The sequence below is a fragment of the Heptranchias perlo genome, chromosome 4 (genome assembly GCF_035084215.1).
Source record: "Heptranchias perlo isolate sHepPer1 chromosome 4, sHepPer1.hap1, whole genome shotgun sequence".
Lineage (NCBI taxonomy): Eukaryota > Metazoa > Chordata > Chondrichthyes > Hexanchiformes > Hexanchidae > Heptranchias > Heptranchias perlo.
Window position 1 is genome coordinate 61,201,180 of NC_090328.1, and position 13,045 is coordinate 61,214,224.

The 13,045-nt window shown below is 46.8% G+C and overlaps 1 protein-coding gene across 2 annotated transcripts in view; it reads left to right on the forward strand.

Moving 5' to 3' along the window:
* The first annotated feature begins 9,232 nt into the window (after window positions 1-9,232).
* The window catches only part of hsd17b4 (hydroxysteroid (17-beta) dehydrogenase 4), a 116,729-nt gene continuing 112,916 nt past the window's right edge, over window positions 9,233-13,045 (forward strand). Inside the window, exon 1 of one of the 2 annotated variants that reach the window (XR_010962688.1) lies at window positions 9,233-9,340. Coding sequence is in view for 1 of the 2 variants with exons in the window: in XM_067983011.1 (XP_067839112.1) it covers window positions 9,268-9,340 (73 nt within the window). In the remaining variant the exon portion in view is untranslated. The remainder of the gene's footprint in view (window positions 9,341-13,045) is intronic. The other variant, XM_067983011.1, reaches the window with a different exon arrangement.

Here is a 13,045-nt window from a genome sequence, read left to right on the forward strand (position 1 = left end):
GGAAGCAATGGTAGTAATTGATTTCAACTGAGGCCTGGCAGTTGGGGATGGAGATATAGGTGTCACTGTGCCTTGAGTGGGTTTGTGAGAACATACACCTTTTTTAATTTAATATTTCAATATATGCTTCAATCTCTTCAACAACTACCACTTTCCTCATAACAGATTTACAAGGTAACTGATTAAGATAAAAAGCTGCTCAAGGAGGCCAAAATTAACATGACTATTTTTTGTTCTAAAGGCTACAAGTCAGGAGGCAACTGAGAAGATTCCTAAAGAGCAAGGCATTGCAGTACCCTCTACCTCTGGCGATACTATTGCCCACTCACCCGCCTTGTCATTCACCCTCTCTTTTGCACTTATCAGCCCAGAGCCACCCACTCGAAAGGATACAGATATTGTAAACAAGGAATTAACACATGGTGAGACACAGAGCACGAGCAAGCTGGAGCATGCAAATGGAGCTCATCTAGTTGAGCATAGGCGTAATACATGTCCACTTCTTGCTGCAGAGCAAGTGGATAATGAGCTCATGAAGAGAAGGATACAAGCAGGGAATCCGATTCATGTGGAGGTTCTGCATGGCCTTTTCAAACATGTGCAGCAGATGGCTGGGATAATGGTGGAATTCACTGTCCTGCATCTGAAAGAGTTTCAACTCATTGCAGGGCAGCTTAGTGAAAGTGACAGCTGCAGGAGCATCTGCAAACCTTCCCCTGCTTCATGAGCAATCTAGGCAAGTCAGTCAACTCAATGTGGAGGCACTAAATGAGAGACTGCATGTCCTGGGAAACAATCTGGAGAGGTCAGTATCAACTGGATTGCAAAGTATACTGGGCAGCATCATGGAGAGACAGAAGGATATTTGACTGACTCACTCTCAGGGGTTTAAGGTTCCATGAGGTCCATTCTCCTTCTGATCACTGGTAATGAGAATCATGTTCCCAGTACCAATGTGTAGAATGTGTGGGTACGTTTCCTGAATGCAGCATCACCCTTATAATCTAAGTCAAAGAATTCCAAGTACGTAGTCAAGGTTACAAGAACAATAATTGTTACATAGAGCATTGACAATCTTGAAATACCGTATAAAAATATTGCTAAAGAAAATGATATCTTTCTAGATTCTAAGAACACAAAATCAATCCTGCTAATTTAAAAAATATACATTAATTCCCTCAAATTAAAGTTTAAGGATGAAATACATTGTTACTCATGTAACCCCAAAGTCCTTTTGTCATTTTAAATCCTTATTCTGTGGTAGTACTGCATGTGGAACGTTTTCTCGTGTTTCTGTCCATTTTTACTTCAGTCTCTCTCTCTTTCCACTGCCTTCTGAGTTTCACACAAGCTCAGAGGCTGTTACATGGGTGTAACTTTTATTTTATTATCCAGGTGGTCTCACTATGCGGTCTGCAATATTCAACTTTCATGAACAATAACTAAAACCAGTGGATCTCTCGTGGCATTGCTGCTGGCAAGTTGCAGGATATGCCATGTCTTTTCGGTTCATGTCGTCTTTGTGATTCTTGTGATGTATCTGTATCTGTATCCTCTCCTTTTTATCTTGTTCTCTTGTTTGTTTCTCTGTGTTATTCATTTCTTCTCCTACCCTGCACTTTGCCGCTCTTCCCTTCCCACCCCCTCTTGAGCTGCTCCACATCGCTTCTTTGCTTTTCCCATCCTGTACTTACTGTTCGCTTCCCCTGTTTTGCTCCACTTGTTACTTCCCTTCCCACTCTCACCTTTTCTATGCTGCTAAACTACCTTTCCCATCTTTCTACCTTGCCCTTCTCCATCTCACCAGCATTTCTGATCCCCCTTTTTCCCTCTTCTCTTCCCTGCTATATTTATTCTACATTTCACACTCTTGCCAAAAAGTTCTTAGGGCCAATTTAGCTCTGATTTGTGCCAGTGAATGCTTAGTTCCCAGGTGCAAATAGAGGAAAAAGGGTTGGAAACCTGTGATGCAAGGTCTCTGCCCACTTTGTGTTGCTTGGGGATTTCCTGGGGATAAATGATGGCACAAGCATTGAAATGCAATGCAAATGAGGTGGGAAGGATGTAATGGCATCTATTGGTCATTTTCCTTTTTTAATGCCAGATAAGCACCCTTTTGCAATTGCACCCAGAAGAATTAGCTCTTAGACCTTGTGTCCAAACCTTAATGCAGTAGGCTCAGGGTGGTGGGGAGCCCCACTGGGGACTGTAACAGATTGCAAGTTAAAAAGTAAATAAATTACCTGCTGACAACATAGTTCAAGAAGGGAAAATAACTTGAATTTAAAAAAAAACTTATTTGCAGCACCATCTAGAGGGACAGATCTGGGAGGTGGACCTTGGCGGAGCAGCAGCATCACTTATCATTGGGAGGACTGAAAGATAAGTATAATGGTAAGCCTATTTTATAGGCTAAAACCTAGAATCAACAGATAGGTGTGACAAAAGTAGGCATGATGCTCAGCTGTGACAGAAGAAGTAAAGTATGAAATAGACTCTACACAATCTTTTAATATATTATAGGTTATTCAGGATTGAAGAGAGGAAGTCTGAGAGCAGTGATGAGCTGGGGGTGGGGGTGAGGCGGGGGTGGGGGAGAGAGTAGGAGAGAAAAGGAGAGAATCCAAAATTCTGGAAATTGCACCAATTAAGATGACAACAATCAAAATCAAAATTTTGGGAGGAGGCGTGCCCCCAACCACCCTAGGAAGTAAATATTGAGCCTTCAACACTTGTGTTCCTCTTCATGTTTTCATGTATTTTTCTCACTTGGTGTCAGCCTTGGCTCAGTGGTAGCACTCTCATCTTTTGAGTTAGCAGGTTAGTGGGTTCAAGTACCACTGCCGAGACTTGAGCATATAATCTACACTGATACCCCAGTGCAGTACTGAGGGAGTGCTGCACTGTTGGAGGTTAAGCCTTTCGATGAGATATTTGGATGAGATGTTAAACCAAGACCATGGGCCCGAATTTAGCAGGCCTGCGGGTTCCCACCGGGTGGTCCTCCGGGAGCGTGGTCAACACGCTCGGCGAAATTAGTGGGTTGCCCACGCGATCGTAGCAGGCAACCCACTAATAGGAATCAATTACCTGCTCCTCCGGGGTCCACGGCGCTGGCCTGCGCGTCGGGCGGGCTGCGCATGCGCAGTACGATCTGTCAGCTGGAGGCTCTCTCGTTAAAGGGGCAGTCCTCCACTGACAGATGCTGCAACCAATGGGACAAATTGCAGCATGGAGCAGCCCAGGGGGAAGGCTGCTCCCAGTTTAATGATGCCTCACCCCAGGTATCATCAGATGGGGTGAGGAGGAGGGGGAGGACACAGATCTTCCCCCCGGCGGGCGGGAGGAAGCGGCCTGCCTCTGCCACCAAGAAGGCCTGGCTCGAGGTGGCAGAGGGGGTCACCTGCGCCACCAACATATCGCCCACCTGCATACAGTGCAGGAGGCGCTGCAATGACCGCAGTAGGTCAGCCGCAGTGAGAACACGAAGTCTTTCCCCTACACTCCGTCTGCCACAACACTGCCCCCACCCCACATCTCCTTCGGCACCGCCAACACTATTCTGTCACATCACCCTTCATACCCACTCACACCCCATCCTCATCTTACCTCCACCTACTCACCTCGCCAGTACTCACCCTGCCACTAACACGCAACCCAATCCACATACAATCTCATTGCTCCATCCCATACTCACCCTCTCGTGCATCTCCCTCACGGCCAGCCTCACTCAACCTGCCACCACCTGTGCTGCAGCCACAGGGCATGCATCACATATGTGCAGTAGGCAGCGTAAGGCAAACGTGTCGTGAGCATGAAGGGGGTGCACAAGGGTGTCTGAGGGTTTGTCATGGGTGTTACCCATATTGAATTTCAGAGCAACAAACAGCACACATTATATTGACACCACCACTGCCATGTCTCCGCGAATCCTGTCCGTTGTGTCCAATAATGCCCGCTCCTGGGTATCACTATGAGGACCCACCACTGATGCCACCCATCGTGTTACTGCAGAGTAGGTGCAGGTGTATTTGCAGGGCTCGTCCACGCAGACGACTGAGAGACATCGGCGGTGTAGCCGGCTGCACCCTGGAAGGATGCGGAGGAGAAGGTGTGGAGGGCAGTGGTGACTTTGACAGCGACAGGTAAGCAGTTGGTGCTGGGGCCAGCCAGGAGCAGCTCGGCATGAAAGAGGCTGCAGATCTCCACGACTACATGTCGAGCGAATCTGCGCCTCCCTGTGCACTGCTGCTCGGAGAGGTCCGGGGAGCTGCGCCTCGGTCTGTGGACCCTGTGGCGAGGGTAGTGCCCTCTGCGACGCGTCTCTCTCTGCGGTAGCCCTCCCTCCTGCTGTGCAGGTGGGCGTGCAACAACACCGTGTTGGGGGGATCCACGTCTCTGCGGCGGACGGCGTGGACTGCGAGGCTGCTGGTGCTGGTCATGCTCTTCGTCCTCCGAGGGTCTCCACACACCACCCAACTGGCAGGTGTTGGTCTGAGGGGTTGTGCAGGGTAGGTGTGTGGTTCCTCGGACTGGGGCTGCGGTTTCGTGTCGGTCTGTCCTCTGGCTTGGCGGGGGGTGGTGGAGGGCAGGGGTTGCCCTATGTGACGCGGTGGCCTCCTGCGTGGCTGAGGGCTCTCCCCCGTGGAGCGCACCTTGGCACCTGCCACAGGCTGCTGGCTGCAACACGCCTGGTTGGAGGGAGACTGTTTCCCCCAGTGTGGGAAACTCACTGCCTTGAACCTAAAATCCCACACTTCCTCTTTTGACAGCTGCTTCAGCTCATTAACTGACCACAACGAGCAAGGTAAGTACACTCAAGTGGAACCCCGCTGACTTTAATTGCCTGCAGGATTCCCACCAGCGGGGCTTGCGCGCGCAGCCCCGCACGTCAGCGCGGTACCCGGAAGTGGCCGGGATTTCGTCGCGATCCGGTCACGTGACCGGATATCGGGATTTTCGGGGCCACCCCGCTGGGAACCCGCCGGAAACACGATCCTAAAATCGAGCCCCATGTCTTCCTCTTCAGGTGGATGTGAAAGATCGCATGGCACTATTTCAAGCAGGACAGGGGAGTTCTCTTCGTATTCTGGCCGACATTTATCCCTCAATCACCAAAACAGATGATTTGGTCATTTATTGCATTGCTGTTTGTGAGACCTTGCTTGTGCAAATTGGCTTTGTTTGTCTACAGTACAGATGACATGTCAAAAGTATTTATTTGGCTGTGAAGTGCTCTGGGATGTCCTGAAGTCATAAAATATGCTATATAAATGCTAATACATTCTTTCCAATACAAGTGAAAGAATGTTGGTTTACAAACGTGTGTTCCACTGCATTTTCAGTGTGATTACTTCTTTTCATAGTCTTATATTGAGGAACTGTCAGCAGTTTTGGGGCTCTGTCAGGTGTTTTGAAACGGTTGGTCAGCTTTTGCTAGTTTTCTAGGTTAAGATGTATTGAGAATCCCTACGTGGTCAGTTTTCGGTAAAATATTAAAATGCCTACGTGGCAAAGAAGCAGAATGCAAAATGGTTAGAAAGGGTTAATTACTTAGTAACTGAGATTGGTACAGGTGGCCTGGCCTCCTGCTGGGCCATATGTTTGCGTAGTCAGCAGGTTTGCATGGTCTTAGCAATGTAGAGTCTTTGATGTGATTCAAGGACTGGTCTGAATGTCTCCATGTTTATGGCAGATCAATATAGGTAACGAGCTTAGCCAAAGTTGAAAGACATTCCAGGTTGGGAGATAAGGAACAGAAGGGACAGGGAAGAACATTCCAAGTTGGAAGGTGAGGAAGTATCCCCTTTGATGTCTAACAGCAACATGATCAGCAAATGGACGATTTATGATTGGCCGGAAATAATGTAACCTCGCATGGCAACCTATGCCCGGCTTATGATTGGTGTTGACCCTCGTTAAGTATGTTCCAACCCTATTGATTTGTATAAAAACGTGTGGATTTCTGTATGTTTTTGTTCTTGCTCTGCCAGCATAGAGGGACTCTATCAGGAGTCCAAATCAATGCTGCAGACTAAGAACCCTGCTATTAAAGTTGTGTTGAACTTTAAAATGTATTCGACTTCAGTTTTTACTGAACCAGACTGAGGGGAAAGAATCCGGATCGTCAGTATGAAGTGTGAGATTGATCACAAACCCACTTAAAGCTGAAACAAAATCAGAACATCTCTGAGAAAGAGTCCACATCCAAAATATTAACAGGTTCATTCTCTCCACAGATGCTGCCTGACCTGCTGAATGTTTCTTGCATTTACAGATTTTGCTTCATATTTCCAGCATCTGCAGTTTTTTCCATGTAAACCTTGGGCTGTATTCATTTTTAACAGTAAAATATAGATGTGTGAGGTGGTGCATTTAGTAGAAGGAATAAGGAGACCAGATACTCCTTGGAAAATAAGAGTCTAAGTGAGGTAAAGGAGCAATGGGATATGGAGGCACAGATTCACAAATCGTTAAAAGTAGCATCCCACGTTAACATAAGGCCATAAGAAATGCAAACAAAGCACTGGGATTACAATGAGACTACAGCACAGAAATAGGCCATTTGGCCCAACTGGTCTATGCTGGTATTTATGCTCCACATGAGCCTCCTCCTTCCCTACTTCATCTCACCCTATCAACATACTATTCTATTCCTTTCTCCCTCATGTGCTTATCCAGATTCCACTTAAATGCTTCTATGCTATTTGCCTCAATTGGCTCATTTCTAGAATAGAATTGAAAAGCAGGGAAGTTATGTTAAATTTGTATACAACCTTGGTTAGAACACACTTACTGTGTGCAGTTCTGGTCTCCATATTACAAAAAGGATAAGGAGGCACTGGAGAAGGTGCAAAAAAAATTACAAGGATGATACCAGGACTGAGAGGTTATAACTGTCAGGAAAGACTGTACAGGCTGTCCTTTTCTCTAGAAAAGAGAAAGCAGAGGTGTAAGGGGTTTTATTACTGTTTCTCGGGCTTATAATAGGTCAGCCAGTTATGTTTTCCTGAGCTGCCCTGCCCGCCTGTGCGGTTGCGAATCGCTTACCCCTTCCTGATTCTGAGCTGAGGACTTATCGGGCGGTAACAAAGACAGACTAACAGACCAGTGGATTGGTACAAGGAAAACCAATCTTTATTAATAAGAAAACTAAAAACTGCAAGGTAAACAGTATTATACAGAAGATAAAGAAATCGCTATAGATACAATACAGTCTTACACTTATTGGGGTGGAAGAAACGGACACATCGAGGGAAAATTCTAAAATCACAATTTTAGCAATATCCCCTTTAACCCCCACCCTTACACCTAACTAGATTGTCTTGTGGCGGCCAGAAAATTAATGCTCACCGGTGAAACAGATGAAAAGGCCTGGCCTCCGTGCCCTGCTGCTGCCGTCGACATGTGGTTGCGAGGTTTACTGGATGGCCTTCCTTCTTGGTTGCTAGCAAGCAGCAGGACCACGGCCACCAGGCGAAGAGAGAAGAGAGAGAGAGATACTGGGAAGCCACCAGTTATACCCTCTTGGTAACAGGTTTTTTTTTCGTACCTCATCAGCTTGCTTCATTGTTTGATTTAAGCACGAAAACGTAAGACAAAGGACCCCATCTCTGGCCCATTTACATTAATGGCCAGTTCCTGTATTGATTTGTTCCATAACTGCTTTACCATTGTTCCGAATGTACCTTGATGGTTCACCTTTTGTCCTGCAATCACTTCCTGCTTGAATTTTGATGTGTTGGCTGGCCATGTAGATGGCTTGCCTCAGGGCTTGAATGCACCTGCATTGTGCAAGGAAACCTGTCTGAGACACGAAGCCTGCCAAGTTGTTAGAGAAATGCTGCAGGCTTTTTTAGGCCATGAGTCTGACCGCAGCCATTTTGAAAGATCCTGGATTTTTAAAACACAGTCATACCAGGGTTTCTTTAATAACTCCAATAAATCTTCGGGGGGTGGGGGGGAACATGTGAAATTTTGCGAATCCCTACAGAGGGGTGACCTGATAAAGGTCTTTTAAGATTATGGAAGAGTTTGATAGGGTAGACATAGAGATGTTTCCATTTGTGAGGGAGTCCAAAACTAGGGGTCATAAATATAAGATCATCACTAATAAATCCAATAGGGAATTCAGGAAAAACTTCTTTACTCAGAGAAAGTGGTTAGAATGTGGAACTTGCTACCAGGTGGAGTAATTGAGGTGACTAGCATAGATGAATTTAAGGAGAAGCCAAATAAGCACGAGGGAGAAAGGAACAGAAAGATATGTTGATGGGGTTTAGATGAAGTAGGGAGGAGGCTCTGTTGAGTATAAACACATACGTTGGGCCAAATGGCCTATTTCTGTGCTGTAAAATACATGAGAATTGGTTAATTCCTAAACAAAAAAAGAGGCTGGTCAGGTTTGGATAGTTGGCCATGTGCATGTGGGTTGGGTGAGAGTGGCACCATGAGGGGTGATATCCCGCTTTAATAAAGGAGTTGCCCTGGAGAGGGAACACGCGGTGTCTGCCGGTGCGCTTGAGGCTTTCTGCGACCGGTGGGCATCCTGGACCGATATAATAAAATTATTATTTGATACTTATTATGGTTTTATTGAGTTGCTGCACATAAAAACACACCCTAACCCCACCCCCCTTCTTATAAAAGGGGATGGGGGCTAAAAACACAACAAAAAAACCTGGCTGCACTTCCATCCCCCACTCCTTTTTTTAATCTGTTCAACTTTTTTTTTTCTTTTTTTTTCGCAGGGCCACACTTTTTCTTTTTTCCCCTCCAAATTAGGCCCCCCTTTTATAAGAAGGGGGGGGGGGGGTGGTGTGGGGTGTGCTTACAAACTAAAAACCCAAAGAAACCAAAACCAAGTTTTCAAATTAAAACTTTTATTAGCCTCGTCCAGGATGCACTCCAGCCCCTGCGGTGCCCACCGGTCGCGGAAAGCCTCGAGCGTACCGGCAGACACCGCGTGCTTCCATCTCCAGGGCCACCCGGGCGCGGAGCAACCCGCGAAAGAGAGGCAGACAGGCCGAGCGCCCGCCCCCACGGACCGCGAGCATCCTAGACCTGTGGGTAGCCACCTTGGACAGGCCCAGGAGGACGTCCACCGACCTGCCCCATCCCCCACTCCTGAGCTGAGCGGCGAAAATAATAAAAAATAAAGGAGTTGCTGGGAAAGGGCTCACCGCGAGAGGTGACTACATTACCCAGGGTACAGGGCGCGGCAATGCCACACATGCGCAGTAGGAGCCGCCTGACTGGGGTTGAGAAATGTCCGCGACTTTGGCTGCTGCTCCTTTGTGCTTCGACGGGCAGGTCGTCCTGGTGACGGGGGCCGGAGGAGGTCGGTGACTGTGTTTTCTTTCTCTCTCTCTCTGCGCACGGTTAGCGGTCGTGGTCGTGGTCGAGCGGTTCTGCTCGGTGGACCGATGGGAGTCGCCAGAGTTGAAATAAAAAGCCCTGGAGCGGCTGGGCCGGGATTAAAGGTCGCAACGAGTGGCGTTTGTAAACTTGGCCGAATTTCCCCGCTTATCTTTTAAAAACCAACCTTTTTGGAGGATGACACTTCAGAAATATATTTTTAATCGTGCATAACTATTGCACGTCTGACTTCTGTTGTCACTCGTTCTAGTTTAAAATGTGATTTATTTTTTTACTTCTGTTGTTGTTTCCCCCTGATTCCCATTGACTTCAATTTTACTAGGGCTCCTTGGTGCCACGCTCTGTCAAACGAAATGGGTTTATAATCTGCCCTCTGGCTAATATTAAATGTCACTCCTAATGTCGAAGGCTCACGGTAAAAGCCAAAGTTGAAAGTTGGATTTCAACATTTACTTTGAATAAATCCAGAATGCTAAAGCAGATGCATCAGAATGACCCTCTAGTGTTTCATTTGAAAATTACAGTACATGCATAAATAGTTTGGTCAATTTAATATAGAAAACGAATGAGAACACGATTGTGCTTAAAGTACTCTGCCCTGAGGAACTCCTGCAGCAATGCCCTGGGGCTGAGATGATTGGCCTTCAACAACCACTACCATCTTCCTTTGTGCTAGGTATGACTCCAGCCACTGGAGAGTTTTCCCCCTGATTCCCATTGACTTCAATTTTACTAGGGCTCCTTGGTGCCACACTCGGTCAAATGCTGCTAAGGGCAGTCACTCTCACCTCACCTCTGGAATTCAGCTCTTTTGTCCATGTTTGGACCAAGGCTGTAATGAGGTCTGGAGCCGAGTGGTCCTGGCGGAACCCAAACTGAGCATCGGTGAGCAGGTTATTGGTGAGTAAGTACCGCTTGATAGCACTGTCGACGACTCCTTCCATCACTTTGCTGATGATTGATGGGGTGATAATTGGCTGGATTGGATTTGTCCTGCTTTTTGTGGATGGGACATATCTGAGCAATTTTCCACATTGTAGATGCCAGTGTTGTAGTTGTACTGGAACAGCTTGGCTAGAGGTGCGGCTAGTTCTGGAGCACAAATCTTTAGCACTACAGCTGGGATGTTGTCGGGGCCCATAGCCTTTGCTGTATCCAGTGCACTCAGTCGTTTCTTGATATTATGTGGAGTGAATCGAATTGGCTGAAGACTGGAGTCTGTGATGGTGGGGATACTGGGAGGAGGTGGATCATCCACTCGGCACTTCTGGCTGAAGGTGGTTGCAAATGCTTCAGCCTTGTCTTTTGCACTCACATGCTGGACTCTGCCATCATTGAGGATGGGGATGTTCACGGAGCCTATTCCTCCCATTAGTTGTTTAATTGTCCACCACCATTCAGGACCGGATGTGGCAGGACTGCAGAGCTTTGATCTGATCCGTTAGTTGTGGGGTCGCTTAGCTCTGTCTATAGCATGCTGCTTCTGCTGTTTAGCATGCATGTAGTCCTGAGTTGTAGCTTCACCAGATTGACACCTCATTTTTAGGTATGCCTGGTGCTGCTCCTGGCATGCTCTCCTACACTCCTCATTGAACTAGGGTTGATCCCCTGGCTTGTTAGTAATGGTAGAGTGAGTGATAAGCCAGCCATGAGGTTACAGATTGTGGCGGAGTACAATTCTTCTGCTGCTGATGATGGCCCACAGCGCCTCATGGATGCCCAGTTTTGAGCTGCTAGATCTGTTCTGAATCTATCCCATTTAGCATGGTGGTAGTGCCACACAATACAATGGACGGTGTCTTCACTGTGAAGATGGGACTTCGTCTCCACAAGGACGGTAAGGTGGACACTTCTACCAATACTGTCTTGGACAGATGCATCGGCGACAAGGAGATTGGTGAGGATGAGGTCAAGTAGGTTTTTTCCCTCGTATTGGTTCTCTCCCCACCTTCCGCAAGCCCAGTCTGGCAGCTATGTCCTTCAGGACTTGGCCAGATCGGTCAGTAGTGGTGCTACCAAGCCACCCTTGGTGATGGACATTGAAGTCCCCCACCTAGAGTACATTCTATGCCCTTGCTACCCTCAGTGCTTCTTCCAAGTGGTGCTCAACATGGAGGAGGACTGATTCATCAGCTGAGGGTGGATGTAGGTGGTAATTAGCAGGAGGTTTCCTTGCCCATGTTTGACCTGATGCCATGAGATTTCATGGGGTCCAGAGTCAATGTTGAGGACTCGCAGGGCCACTCCCTCCTGACTGTATACTACTGCGCCACCACCTCTGGTGGGTCTGTCCTGCCGGTGGGACAGGATATACCCAGGGATTCTGTTGGAGGAGTCTGGGACATTAGTTGAAAGATATGATTCTGTGAGTATGGCTATGTCAGGCTGTTGCTTGACTAGTCTGTGGGACAGCTCTCCCAATTTTGGCACAAGTCCCCAGATGTTAGTGAGGAGGACTTTTCAGGGTCGACTTGGCTTGGTTTTCCTTTGTCATGTCTGGTGCCTAGTTGTCCGATGCCAGTGGTCCGTCTGGTTTTATTCTTATTATGACTTTTTGTAACAGGATTATACAACTGAGTGGCTTGCTAGGCCATTTCAGAGGGCAATTAAGAATCAACCACATTGCTGTGGTTCTGGAGTCACATATAGGCCAAAGGAGGGCAGGTTTTTATGACATTGCCACCATTACTGATACTAGCTTTTTATTCCAGATTTTATTTAGTTAACTAAATTTAAATTCCCCAGCTGCCATGGCAGGATTTGAACTCACATCTCTGGATTATTAGTCTAGGCCTCTAGATTTCTAGTCCAGTAATATAACCACAATGTTACAATACCCTATACCGTACCCTTTCTGCCCCATTATGTTTTTCAAATGTACTCCAGCCAGTAGTGATCCATATAACATGCAGGTTTTTTTTAGGGAACATAGGAACAGGAGAAGGCCATTCAGCCTCTCGAGTCTGTCGTGTCATTCAGTTAGATTACAGCTGATCTGTATCTTGACTCCATTTACCTGCTTTGGTTCCATATCCCTTAATACCCTTACCTAACAAAAATGATCAATCCCAGTTTTGTAATTTTCAATTGATCTAGCCTCAACTGCTTTTTGAGGGAGAGTGTTCCAGATTTCCACTACCCTTTGTGTGAAGAAGTGATTCCTGATATCACCCCTGAATGGCCGAGCTCTAATTTTAAAGTTATGTCCCCTTGTTCTGGACTCCCTCATCAGAGAAAATAGTTTATCTCCATCTACCCTATCAAATCCTTTATTCTTCTTAAACACCTCGATTAGATCACCCCTTACTCTTCTATACTCAAGGGATTGCAAATCTAGTCTATGCAACCTGTCCTTATAATTTAACCAAGGTATTATTTTAGTGAATCTGTACTGCACCCTCTCCAAGGCCAATATATCCTTTGAGGTGCGGTGCCCAGAACTGAACACAGTACTCCAGATGTGGTCTAACCAGAGCTTTATATAACTGTAGCATAACTTCCACCCCTTTGTATTCCAGCCCCCTTGAGCTAAAGGCCAACATTCCATTAGCCTCTTCGATTATTTTTTGTACCTGTCCACTAGTTTTCAGTGATTTCTGTACATTGACCCTTAAATCCCTGTGCCTCTCCACAGTTCCTAGCTTGTCACCATTTAGAAAATACTCTG